Source organism: Papio anubis, chromosome 1 (genome assembly GCF_008728515.1).
Source record: "Papio anubis isolate 15944 chromosome 1, Panubis1.0, whole genome shotgun sequence".
NCBI lineage: Eukaryota > Metazoa > Chordata > Mammalia > Primates > Cercopithecidae > Papio > Papio anubis.
This window is the reverse complement of record NC_044976.1, coordinates 4,881,531-4,894,003: the sequence shown is the minus strand read 5'-3', so window position 1 is coordinate 4,894,003 and position 12,473 is coordinate 4,881,531. Positions and strand designations below refer to the sequence as shown.

Below are 12,473 nucleotides of genomic sequence, written 5' to 3'. Positions count from 1 at the left end.
ACCTGTAAAACTGGAGCTGTCTTTTGGGACTCCCATACCGAGTACTTCGGACAGCAATGGAGGAAAGAGAAAAAGGAGAAAGGGAGAGAAGAGAGAGAGTCCACAGTTGGCATCAACCCCAGCAGGTGCAGGTCAGAAAGCACCACCAATGTCTCATGCCCCTGGGCCCCCCACCAGCCGCCTGCTCAGGGCAGTCTCTGAGGATGCACATCGGGTGCCAAATGCTCTGCAGCAGCGCCACCCGGTGGCCACAGGCAGAGAGCCGGAGCCAGTTTTCTGGACACCAAGGGCTCCTTCCATGCCAGGCCCTATTTTCCGTGGTGAACCTCTGGGTGAGGGTTGGTTTGGATTGCACATGCTTCGGGACTTGCTTTGCAATATGCTTGTGGGCAATGGCTCAAAAACCCTCCAACCCAGACGTGCAGAGAGCCCGTGTGCTGGCAAGCCCGCACGTGCCTGCCGGGCTTTTTAGGACAGACACTGCCTTTCCCTGTGGCTGTCACAGACATGGGCTCTGGCTCAGGCCCCAGTGATTATCTGGAAAGGTCTGGCTGCCCAAGACCAATGGGCTGCTGGGGTACTGCCTGTGCCTGCATCTTTCTTGGGTTCTGTGCTCTGCCCCCAGAGGCTCAGCTCTCACTGGACGCCCTCCGCAGCCAGCACTGCCGTTCAGCACTGCCGTTCAGCACTGTTTATGGTGCAGACAGAAACACCCAGGGCTGCAAGCGGAAGTGAGTTCCACAAGGAGGGGGTCAGGGTGCCCTGGGAACATTTGGTTGTCCCCACTCCCTCAGGTGTTGGGAAACCGGTAGACGTGGTTCCCCAAAGGCCTGCAAGGTCGTGATCCTTGCTCAGGGGAAACTGGCGGGGCCACAGGGCCCGTGATGTATAAAGTGGGAGGAACAGAATGCTGGGGTTGGCCCTGCACTCACTGTCGGGCCCTCTGTTAACCTCAAACGAGGTATTTCGGAAGGGTCAGGGACAAGAAAGGAGTCTACTCCGGCTCAAACCCCCTGGAAAAGTTTTGCTTTTTCTTTCCTACTTGGGTTTTTAAAGCCCCTGCTCCTTTCTTGGAGAAAACGCTCACCGGCGTGCACCTCGAAACCCCGTGGAAGGCAGAAGCCTGTGGGCCCTGCTCGGGCCCTTCCTCCTCCAGAGGGGAGGACAGTGGCCTTGGGAACCCCTCCTGGAGGCAGGACTGACCCTGGGAGGGGGCCTGAGTGAGGGGGTGGGAGGTCACCTGTAGATCATCCCGGGGGAGCCCGTCTGCCGCAGGGAGAGCCGAGCCGGGGAGCCCGTCGTTGACTCTGGATACATGGAGCCAGCCTCACTTGTTCAGACCTGCTGGATTTTTTACAGTGGAAAAATTCTGGAAGAAAAGCAAAATAAGGGAGGGGAAGAGGGTGGTGGTTAAAAAAGATCAACCCGGTTCGGCCGGGAGACTCTGGGATCACAAAGGCCTAGGAGACTGTCTGGGTTCAGGGTATCGGGGAGCCCCTCAGCAGAGAGACAGACCGACAGACAGACAGGCAGACAGACAGCAGGGAGGCAGGCCCATGGGCTCAGGAGGGACTGGAGAGCAGGTGACAACTGTGAGAAGGGTTTCCACACTCCATCACTGCACATTCCCACCCTCCATGTCGTGGGGGTCCTTCCACACCAGCCCAGCTGTTGGTCTGAAGCCGCAGGTACAGGTTCTGCTGCTCACATGGTGCAGAAGAGACCGCCCAGGGGGCATCTGTGTACTTTCTGAGCTCCTGAGTGCACTGCTGTCCCCCAGGGTCATCGTTGACACTGTCCCTTGCCCTGACTCGAGCCCAGTGCAGCTTCCTGGTGCTGCCACTGAGCTCCTAAGTCAGGCAGCTTGTCAGATGCCACTGATGTCCCCTGCTCCTGGGATTCCTGCCCTGGGACAGCCCCTGCCCTGGAGTGTGGGCTAGACCTAGCAAGTCACTTCTAACCAGCAGAACATGGCAAAGGTAATGGCAAGACTGCCACTTCTGTCTTGCTAGAGACTGTCCCTCCTGGCTCTGATGAGGCAAGCTGCGGTGTTGGAGAGGCCCGTGGGGCAGGAACTGAGGGCAGCCTCGGGCCAACAGCTGGTGAGAAGCTGAGCCCTCAGCCGAACAGCCCAAAGAAAGGAGTCCTTCAAACGAATAAGCGAGCCTGGAGGTGGATCCTTTCCTACCAGAGGTTTCCAAGGCGAGCCCAGCCCTGGCCAGCACCTCGACTGCAGCTCAGCAGTCCCAATGCAGCAGACCCAGCCCTGCTCTGCCCCAATACCTGACCCACAGGAACCAGGAGATCTCACTCTGGGCGGTTTGAAGATGCAGGGTTTGTGAAGAGCTGTTACAGCAGCATTGATAATGAGTACGGCTACCAATATCCAGCCGTCCACCCACCTCTCCGGCTTCCACCCTTGGGCTGAGCCACTGCTGTCTTTCACCTGAACTCCTTGGTCCCCTCCCAGTGGCTCCCCCCACCGCCTCCTGAACCCTCTCAGCCCTGCACGCCTTGCTCCACCTGGCTGGCTGCTGGCTTGGGGCTTCTATTTTCAAAGCGAATCTGGTCCCATGCTCTTTCCTCCCTCTCCCAGGCACTGCCCCCCAGGACCCTTCGCTCTGCCACCTGACCCTCGGCCCAGGCCCCTGGCCTTCCCAGCAGGCTGAGCTCACACTGCCTGTGGACCCTTGTACTTGCGGCTCCTTCTACTGGCTGCACCCTTGCTGCAGTGCTTCTCAGTGCCATGAGCCCCGACTGTGAGGCTCAGGGGTCCCTGCCACTCCCCAGCCAACACCACGTCCTTGCTGCCTGCACACGGGTCTGTGGTGCCCCAGTTCCCTCTCTGGGGGGGTGCGTTCCAGGAGGGCAGTGGTTCTGTGGGTCTCGCTCGCTGCCGCACCCCCATGCCTGGAACGGGGCTCGGCTTTTGGAAGGACAAAGGACCCCTGATCCAAAATAATGTGGTCCCGCACCCACGGGCAAAGGGATGGCCTGGGCTCAAAACACAGCCCCACCCGTCCACAGCAACCCATGAAATTGGTGGGAAACCTGACACTTAGCCAAGTGGTGGATTGGCTTTGTTTTTTCCCCCTCTTCTTTTTCCCCAGAACAGTGACCTCCTGTCACCAGGGAGCCGGCGTCCTCGGAAGAAAAGCAAAGTAAGGGAGGGGATTCACAAACAGCCTCTGTCCCTGGGGTCCAGGCAGAGCAGGTCTAGGTCCCCTAATAACAGAGGTCACCTCTGAGTGGGCAATGTGAGCCCATGTGCAGACCTGCTAGTAAAACGGGACCAGCCTGGAATACTAGCACTTTGGGAGGCCAAGGCAGGTGGATTGCTTGGGCACAGGAGTTCGAGAGCAGCCTGGGCAACATACAGACTTTTTTTTGTAGAGACTCGGCCTCCACAAAAAAATAAAAAAATTAGCTGGGCGTGGTGGTGCATGTCTATAATCCCAGTTACTCAGGAGGCTGAGGTGGGAGGATCGCTTGAGCCTGGGAGGTCGAGGCTGCAGTAAGCCATGATCGTGCCACTGTACTCCAGCCTGGGCGATCCTGTTTCAAGTAAACCAAAATGAAAACCAAAAACAAGGACAGAAGATGCAGAGAAGATCCAGCACCATGCTAACCTCAGAGGAGGTGGCACGGGTTGGTGACCATCCCCTGGAGTTTTTTTCTTAAAGACCCTCATTCAGTCCAGGCACGGTGGATCACGCCTATAATCCCAGAGCTTTGGGAGGCCGAGGCTGGTTACCTGGCTTTGGGGTGATTGAATCCCTGCAGCACTGGGGGGCTGGAGCATCCTCAAGGGCAGCCTCTCTTTCAGCCCATTAGCAGCTCATGCATTTTGCTCTTAGATGACTCAGAGGCAGGAAATCAAATCATCTCACTAAAGTCACTAAAAAACTGTCGTTAAACTAGTAAAGATGCTGTGCTTTCGATCAGAGGACAGTGCATTTCTTCATTCACTGAACCCTGGCTGAGCCCTCCTGCTGTGGGAGGCTGCCCCTACAAGAAACGGAGCTCCTGCCCCCAGGTTCCCCTGAGTAGCTGAGGGACGTGGACAGGAAACCAGGCCTGCAGAGTGGAGGGTTCTGCTGAGAGCAGAGTCATCACCACAGCCCGTCCCCAGGGAGCCCCCCATGGAGGCTGTATAAGCAAACATGGCCCATGGCAGGCAGGATGTCCTCACACAGGCTTGAAGAAGGGGCTGGGGGCTGGGATGCCTGTGCCTTTAACAGGGCGTGTAGCCCACCCCACACCTCTCTCTCCTGGGTCTAGCTGCTGAGCTAACTTCCAGAATTCCAGAATCACAAACTCAACTCGGGTTGGAAACACTGCAGCGACTCAGTCACTGGTTCCATGAACGTGGGGTGGGGTCCGAGAATCTGCATTTCTCACAAGTCCCAGGTAACGCTGATGCTGGAGGCCCAGGGACCATGCTTTGAAGACCCCTGGCCTGGAGGCGAGGTCGAGGGCCAGGAGTCTAAGCAGGCCAGAGCCAGCCTGCTGCCTATTTTTGTAAATCAAGTTTTGTTGGAACACCTCCATGCCCGTTTGTTTACAAATCCTCTCAGGCTGCTTCTGAGCTCCAAGGCCAGGGCTGAGGAGCTGCAACAGAGACTGGCTGGCTGGCAAAGCCTAAATTATTTACTACCCGGTCCTTTACAGAAAGAGTCTGTGGGCACCTGCTCTATGCCATCTTCTCTCCCAGGCTCAGGGGACACCTCGCAGCTCCTCCCTTCCCACCCCACCCTCAGCTGCCGCTGCTGCTTCCCAGACCCCTGAGAAAACACAAGCAACCAGAAGCCACCTTCCCCAGACAGAGACGTGATCCGTGCTCAAAGCCGCCTGCCTTCCTTCCTGTGGCTACCCAGTGAACCGGCTCCACAGTGTCCACGGCCACGTGGCCGCCCCCAGCCCCACACCCACTCAATCTCATTCCTCCTTCTTCAGGAGGCATTGCCAGCTGCAGCCAATGAGTTATTTCTCTCACCTCCAAAGAAAACAAAAAGCACAGCTTCTGTTTGTGTGTTTTTTTTTTTGGTTTTTTTTTTTTTTTTTTTTTTGAGACAGAGTCTCACTCTGTCATCCAGGCTGGAGTGCAGTGGCGTGCTCTCGGCTCACTGCAACCTCTGCCTCCTGGGTTCAAGCGATTCTCATGCCTCAGCCTCCCGAGTAGCTGGGATTACAGACGTGCGCCACTACGCCTCGCTAATTTTTGTATTTTTAGTAGAGACGGGGTTTCACCATGTTGGTCAGGTTGGTCTCGAACTCCCGACCTCAAGTGATCCGCCCGCCTTGGCCTCTCTAAGTGCTGGGATTACAGGCGTGAGCCATCTCATTTGGCCTAAAAAGCACAGTTTCTTAGACCCACTTTCTTCTCCACTGTTTCTTGCCTTCCATTCACAAGAAAATTCCTCAAAAAGTTTTCCTTCAATTGTCTGCGATTCCTCTCCTTCTTCCAGCTCATAAACTGTCTCCAATCAGCCTCTGCCCTCACGACTCTGTGGGAGCAGCACTTGCCAAGGTCGCGGTAACCTCTTCATTGCTAGGTCCAGTGGTGGCCATCGTATCAGGGCGACAGAGGTGCTGCCTGCGGCTTCCCCAGCTCCCGGGACTCCATGCCCCCCTCCCATCCCTCCGGCCACTCCTTTTCAGTCTCCTGGGCTTCTTCCTGCTCCTCTCTGTGCTCCAGCGGCTGCCCTTGTTCAGGCCTTGAACCCCTTCTTTTCCATCCCCATGAAACCCCTCAGATTTCTGCCCATCTCATGGCTCTGAACCCTGTCGCTATGCTGCAGACTCCACCCTGTGAACCCCAGAGCTGTTTATTCCCTGCCTGTGTGGCTCAGTTATGAGGGTGGGGAATGTGTGCCTCGGATTCCCAGGTCAGACACTGAGCTCCCAACTGCCCTCACCCCCAGCCCAGTTCTTCCCAGGGTGGTCTCAGCTGAGTAAAGAGCTCCCCACCCTCACAGGTGTCAGTTCCACCCCCGGGAGTCACCTTGATTCCTCCCTTCTTCCCATGTCCCGCTTCCCACATCCAATCCAGCCCTGGGCCAGGGGCCCGTGCCTCTCCCTGTCTTCTCCCAGGCCCAGGCTGCCACTGGCTCTTGTGCTGCTCCTCCCAGCGTTTCCTGCGCCCACCTCCACCCCAACTGGCCGATTCTATGCAGCCAGGGTGATCCTCCCAGAACATAAGTCAGATTATGTCACTGCTTTGCTCCAAACCTTCCAACGGCTTCCATTCCATTCAGAGCCAAAGTCCAATCTCAACAGTGGGTCCACAACCTTTCTAGCCACATCCCCCTGCTGAGTCCCTCACACACTGGCCCCTGACACACTGGCTCCCTGGGGGTCTGTGAACCCAGCAGACAGATGCACTCCCCCTCCTCCTGCCCGAATTCAACTTCTGACCACGGTCTGCCTGAGCCCCCTCCCATGTTTGCCTCTTTATGCCAAGGTCACCATCTGGTGGAGGTCTTCCCTGGACACCTCCCTTACATCGCAATCCCTGTCTCCCCCACACTCCCTGTTCCCGCCCCTGGGCTGTTTCTCCCCAGCGCCTGTCACCTGCTCACATGCCTTCTCCTCCACCTACTCGTCTGGCTTGTGCTGTCTGCCCACCAAGATGCCGGCTCCGGGAAAGCAGGGAGATTTGTCTGCTGGTTCCCAGCTGTGCCTGGCACCTAGTAGACACGGAACAGGTATTTGTTGAGTGAATGAATGAGTGGGTGGATGCCTCTGCGACCCAGCCTGCTGAAGGCGGGAGGAGAGAGAGCACTGGAGAGGCAGCCGGGGCTGGTGGTCTGCTTTACTGCAGGTACACGGCCCACGGCGCTGGGGACGGGCTCGCATGTGGAACAGGGCAGCCTTCTCCGGAGGGTGCAATCCCCGCTGTGTCCAGTGGGGGTGCTCAGGGCAGCTACAGGTGCAGGGGCAAGCGGCACCGCTGGCCACTCAGGGAGGCGTCCCTGGGAGGCCACCTGTCCCACTCCCCACCCCTCTGGACTCCGAGAAGTGTTGACCCGAGGTCAAGCTGTGTCTGTGCTAGCCGCCAGCTCTCCAGCCTGCAGCCACAGGCGGGAACTGTACGCCGTTTGATGACCACTTTACAAGGAACTGTGGGCCACGAACACAGCCTCTGTGTCATTCCTCACCAGGCTTCCACCACCTTTGCCACCTCCCAGGGGAGGAGGGGATGGTGAGATTTCCCCACAGCCCCCGCTTTGCATTTCAGGATGTAAGACACACAGAGGCAGAGCCCAGAGTCCACCTTCTCGAGCTGCAGACGCCACTGTCCAATCAGGAGCGACTGTATCTGCCAAGCAGCCAATCCCTGTGGAGCCAACATCCTAAGGGGGATGCTGTGAGTTCCAGGCTGGGCACAGTGGCTCCTTCAGCACAGAGGGAGGCAGACACGGCTAAGCTGGGTGGCCCCGGGCTCCCTGACACCGCCGGGACTTGGGAGAACAGGCTTCAGAAACCGCTTGCCAACACACCAGACCCAAGAGGGGAGCCTAGCAGCTGAGGGGGTGCAGGGCCCAGGGTCCAAGCAGGGAGCCCACAGGCTAGGTCCCTCCCATCAGCTCCACTTCCACTTGGTCTGCGAGTGACCTGGAGCAAATCTTCCGGATTTAGATTTGGAGAAACGGAAGCATGGAGCATTCACACAGGCCTGCCTAACTTCTCATGGAGCAAAGAGAAGCAAGATGTGAAAATGCTTGGAGCCCAGGAAGGAATCCAGTCATTAAATCCTCTTTCCCTTTACGTGGTTGGCTGACAAAGACAGGGGACCTAGGAAGGTCAGGAGGCTCCCTCTACAGGCATTTTCTTTCTTCCTACCAACTTACTACTTTGAAAACTTTCAAACCTCATAAAAGTGGAAATAATTGGAATGGCAATAAATCCCCATATACTCTTCATCCCAATCACTCACCAATTGTTTACCTCTTATCTCACTCGTATGCATTCCCGCTCCTCTCCTCCCCTTTTCCTCTCTCTCCACGCACACACGCACATGCATACATGCACAGGCATACACATGCACACACATGCACACATACAGGCACACATGCAATGCACATGCACACGCACACATATGTACACATGCACACACACCCACACGCACGCACACACCCACACGCACGTGCACACCCACATGCACACATGCGCACACACCCACATGCACACATGCACACACACCCACATGTGCACACACCCACATGCACACACACACTTTTCTCTGAACTGTCTGAAAGTGCGTTGCAATCCCCTGAGCTCCACCCCTCAATACCTCAGCACTTACCTGAGAGTTTTGTCTTAACCACACCACCAGCACTCTACCTAAGATACTTAGTTCAGTATCGCCTGATCCTCTATTGGGTGTTCCCAATTATTCCAAAATAACTCCTACAGCTTTACAAAAATCTGGGATCCATTCAAGGCTCACAAATGGCATTGGTTATTTCTCTCTCATCTCTCTCAATCTAGAAGCAACCCCCCATTTTTTTCGTTTTTGTTTTTTATGACACTGACCTTTTTTGAAAATTTCAGGTCATCTGTCCTGCACACAGTCCCTCGGTTTGGATTTGTCTGACTGCAGTTTCGGGATTCAATTTAGCTGAACCTTTTTGGGGGGGTCTTGTCCTTCTCATGCATCCAGGAAGGGACAAACAAGCGAGTTTGCCCATCGAGGACAAGACCAGGTCTGGCCACTTGGTTAAGGTGGTGTCTGCCAGGGCACACCACTTTCTTTCTTTTCTTTCTTTTCCTTCCCTTCCTTCCCTTTCCTTCCTTTCCTTCTCTTTCTTTTCTTTTCTTTTGTTTTCTTTCTTTTTCTTTGATGGAGTCTCGCTCTGTCGCTCAGGCTGGACTGCAGTGGCATGATCTCTGCTCACTGCAACCTCTGCCTCCCGGGTTCAAGCAATTCTCCTGCCTCAGCCTCCCAAGTAGCTGGGACTACAGGTGTGTGCCACCACGCCCAGCTAATTCTTGTATTTTTAGTACAGATGGGGTTTCACCATGTTGGCCAGGATGGTCTCGATTTCTTGACCTCATGATCTGCCCACCTCGGCCTCCCAAAGTGCTGGGATTACAGGCATGAGGCACTGCACCCGGCCACAGCTCTTTCTATTTTTCGTGATTAACCAGGAATCACAGGGAAGGTTCTTGAAGGCTGTGTGAATATTCGGTTCCCCTATGACCCCCAAGTGGAGGTGTTTTCTCAACTGTAGTTTTTCTAGAAAGGCCAAATATGTTGCCAGTTTGGGCTCTGAATGCAGAGTTGGTGAGAGAACAGGAAGCTGAGTTTATTTAAACACAGAAAGGAATCCTGGGGGTCTTGAACTGTCATGAAAGCCACAGCCCCAGGAAGGCATCGCTGGTGAGACACTTTCTGGGACTGATGGAAAGCCCACAGCACCCCTTTATGGGACTCTGGCTCCTGGGGCAAGCCTGGGTCATGAGATCTAGGGCCAGCAGTTTCCTCCCCATGCTGCCCCATGCCCCTCTCTCTTTCTTTCTTTTTTGAGACAGGGTCTTGCTCTGTTCCCCAGGCTGGAGTGCAGTGGCCTGATCACGGCTCACTGTAGCCCCAACCTATAGGGCTCAAGGGATCCTTCCACCTCAGCCTCCCAATTAGCTGGGATCACAGATGTGCGTGGCCGAGCCTGGCTAATTTTTGTATTATTATTATTATTATTATTATTTTTTATAGAGATGAGGCCTTACTCTGCAGCCCAGGCTGGTCTCAAACTCCTGGGCTCAAGCCATCCTCCCGCCTCAGTCTCCCAAAGGGTTGAGATCATAGGCGTGAGCCACTGCATCCGGCCCGGGCTGGCAGTTTTTTGGAAAAGGTGGACCCATACATGATTCTAGGCAAGGACACACAAGGAAGAGCAGCCCCAGACTAAATGGATAAATGGAGCAAAACTCCCTGGGGCACAGCTAACCAAGGCAAGGGCCTCTCTTGGAGCCTCAGTTTCCTCATCTGCAGAATGGGAGGCCTGGGGCCACAATTTCTCTGTTGATGCTAATGGTAAATGACTATTATTTTGGGGGCAAATGTGCCCTGGGGGGTCTGAGTAGGAGCTCTGGGGGCACTGTCTCCAATTCCTTCAACCTCAGCATCAAAGATGGAATCTGTACCCTGCCAGAGCCACTTGAACTGCCTGCATGAGCTGGGAAGAAGTCAGTGCACCCAGGTGAGAGCAGGAAATAAATGAATGGCTTAAGCCAAGAAACCACAAGGGAAGGTCAGGACTGAGCCCAGGAGTCAAGGACAGAGACACAAAATAATAGAAGACACTTTCTGATTTGACCTGGTGTGGGGACAACCTGTTACGGTTACCCACATGTTCTGGTTGAGGGAGCTGGCACCTGATTTACATAGGGAGGGCATGAGGGTATGGGAGGTGGAGTTACTGACCCCCAATGCCTCACTTCTCCCAGCATCCATGTCCTTTGCTGTGTGACTTTGCTGCCTCTCCCAACACACACACACCCCTACACACACATACAAATGTACCCACTCACATACATACACACACCTACACATATACCTACACACACACACACAGAGAAACATACACACACATCTACACACATATGTACACGCCTACACACATACATACATATACACATACACAAACACACATACACACACCCCTATACACGTACATACATGCATATACACATACCTACACACACATCACACGTACCTACACACATACACAGATACATACACATACACACATACCTACACACGTACACACATATAGACATACACACATATGTACACACATACACACATATGCACACATACACACATATACACAAATACGCAAAAAGACAGACGTACATACGCATGCGCGCGCACACACACACACACACACACATCAGAGGGGTGAATTCCTGGCCTTGCCCTCCTGTGTAGCCATGTGCCTTGCTTTGGTAACTGGAAGGTGAGCAGATGCTTCAGTCACAGGAGACTTGCCCCTGAGCCTCTGCCATCGTCATGGGACACACACGCCCCAGTCCACCCTGCTACATACGCAAGAGCCACCCCACCTAGATCAAACAACCCCAGCTTCTCTGTGACGTGGAACCAGCTGCCCCATGAGTACATGATAAATAAATGCTTGCTGTAGCCGCCAGCAGCATCATTATACAGAATTCGCCTTAGCGCTTAACCCCAGGGCTCCAGGGAGCAAGTTCTGCCTTGATTTAATCTCCAGGGTCATACTTATCAACACTGAATTACAAGTCCAGTGGGTACCTGGAAACCTACTTCCAGTTCCTGCAAAAGGCAGTATCTGTCTCTTTATTGTAGATTCTGGAGTACAAAACATTTGAGCTGGCCGGAACTTTCCTTTAGTGAGGAGTCTTGATCCAAAGTCAGTACTTTGAGGCTGGAGAGGATCTCTCTCTAAGCTGAAATCTTACCATTGCAGACTGCACATGCTCCTCTCTTCTTTGGGAGCTGGTTGATGACATTATTCCTTCCTCTTTGGGTGACTGAGGCGATCAGTCTGGGCTCCTGGGAAGGAGGTTAGGTCCAGTCAGTGGTTTGGATCTGGGCTTTGGAGTTGGCGCTGACTGGAGTCCTCACTCAGCCATGTGCTGGTCTATGACTTTGGGCAGGCTTCCCTGTGTTAGTTTCTCCATCTGTAAAATGGGATGATAACGAGGGAGGACTCAGTGTGCTAACAGGTAGGGGTGTGCTGCGGGGGCCGCAGGAGCTGGGACTAGCTTGTGTCCTGCCCTGGTGTCACATCAGGCACAGGTGCAGGGAAGACTCTGGCCCCAGGTCTGGGAGTGCCTCCTGGGGAGTCACTGACCAGAGCTGCTTCCTGGACATCTGTGCCATCTGCATGACGGCAGGTGAAGCTGCTCTTGTACGGTGCGCCCTGGGCAGCAGTCTTACCGGGAAAATCAGTGTTTGCGGGTCCTCAGCCTTGCTACAACACCTGCTCTTCTGGCTGCTGGTCTCCTTGGCTGTCAGGAGGCTTCTCTGTCTTTTCCACTTTCCCAGAAAAGGTTCATCTTTTTTTTTTTTTTGAGATGGAGTCTCTTCAGTTGCCCAGGCTGGAGTGCAGTGGTGCGATCTTGGCTCACTGCAGCCTCTGCCTCCTGGGTTCAAGCAATTCTGCCTCGGCCTCCTGAGTAGCTGGGACTACAGGTGCGCACTGCCACACCCAGCTAATTTTTTTTTGTATTTTTGGTAGAGATGGGGTTTCACCATGTTGGCCAGGATGATCTTGATCTCTTGACCTTGTGATCCGCCCGCCTCAGCCTCTATAAAAGTGAAGGCTCATCTTTTAGAGATGTGACCAGCCACGTCCAAGTGTGAGTCCCCACCTCAGGGTGTCATGGCAGGACCTGTGGCACTTAGGCTTTCTGTGGCTGTGTCCAAATTCTGAATCATCCTGGAAGCTCAAAGCTTCCAGAAGACTGGTCTGCAGATCCCTGAG

At 54.5% G+C, this 12,473-nt stretch overlaps 1 protein-coding gene across 8 annotated transcripts in view; it reads right to left on the bottom strand.

Annotated features, from left to right (window-relative positions):
• KCNAB2 (potassium voltage-gated channel subfamily A regulatory beta subunit 2) overlaps positions 1-12,473 on the bottom strand; it is a 109,759-nt gene that overhangs the window by 60,997 nt on the left and 36,289 nt on the right. For 5 of the 8 annotated variants that reach the window (XM_017956675.3, XM_017956671.3, XM_009181444.4 and 2 more), the window contains exons 2-3: positions 1,241-1,369; positions 3-44 (exon numbers count right to left, since the gene is read on the bottom strand). In XM_017956675.3, the coding sequence (XP_017812164.1) occupies positions 3-44; positions 1,241-1,317 (119 nt within the window). In that variant the 5' untranslated portion in view covers positions 1,318-1,369. The remainder of the gene's footprint in view (positions 1-2; positions 45-1,240; positions 1,370-12,473) is intronic. The other 3 variants (XM_017956677.3, XM_009181579.4, XM_031663975.1) reach the window with 1 other exon arrangement.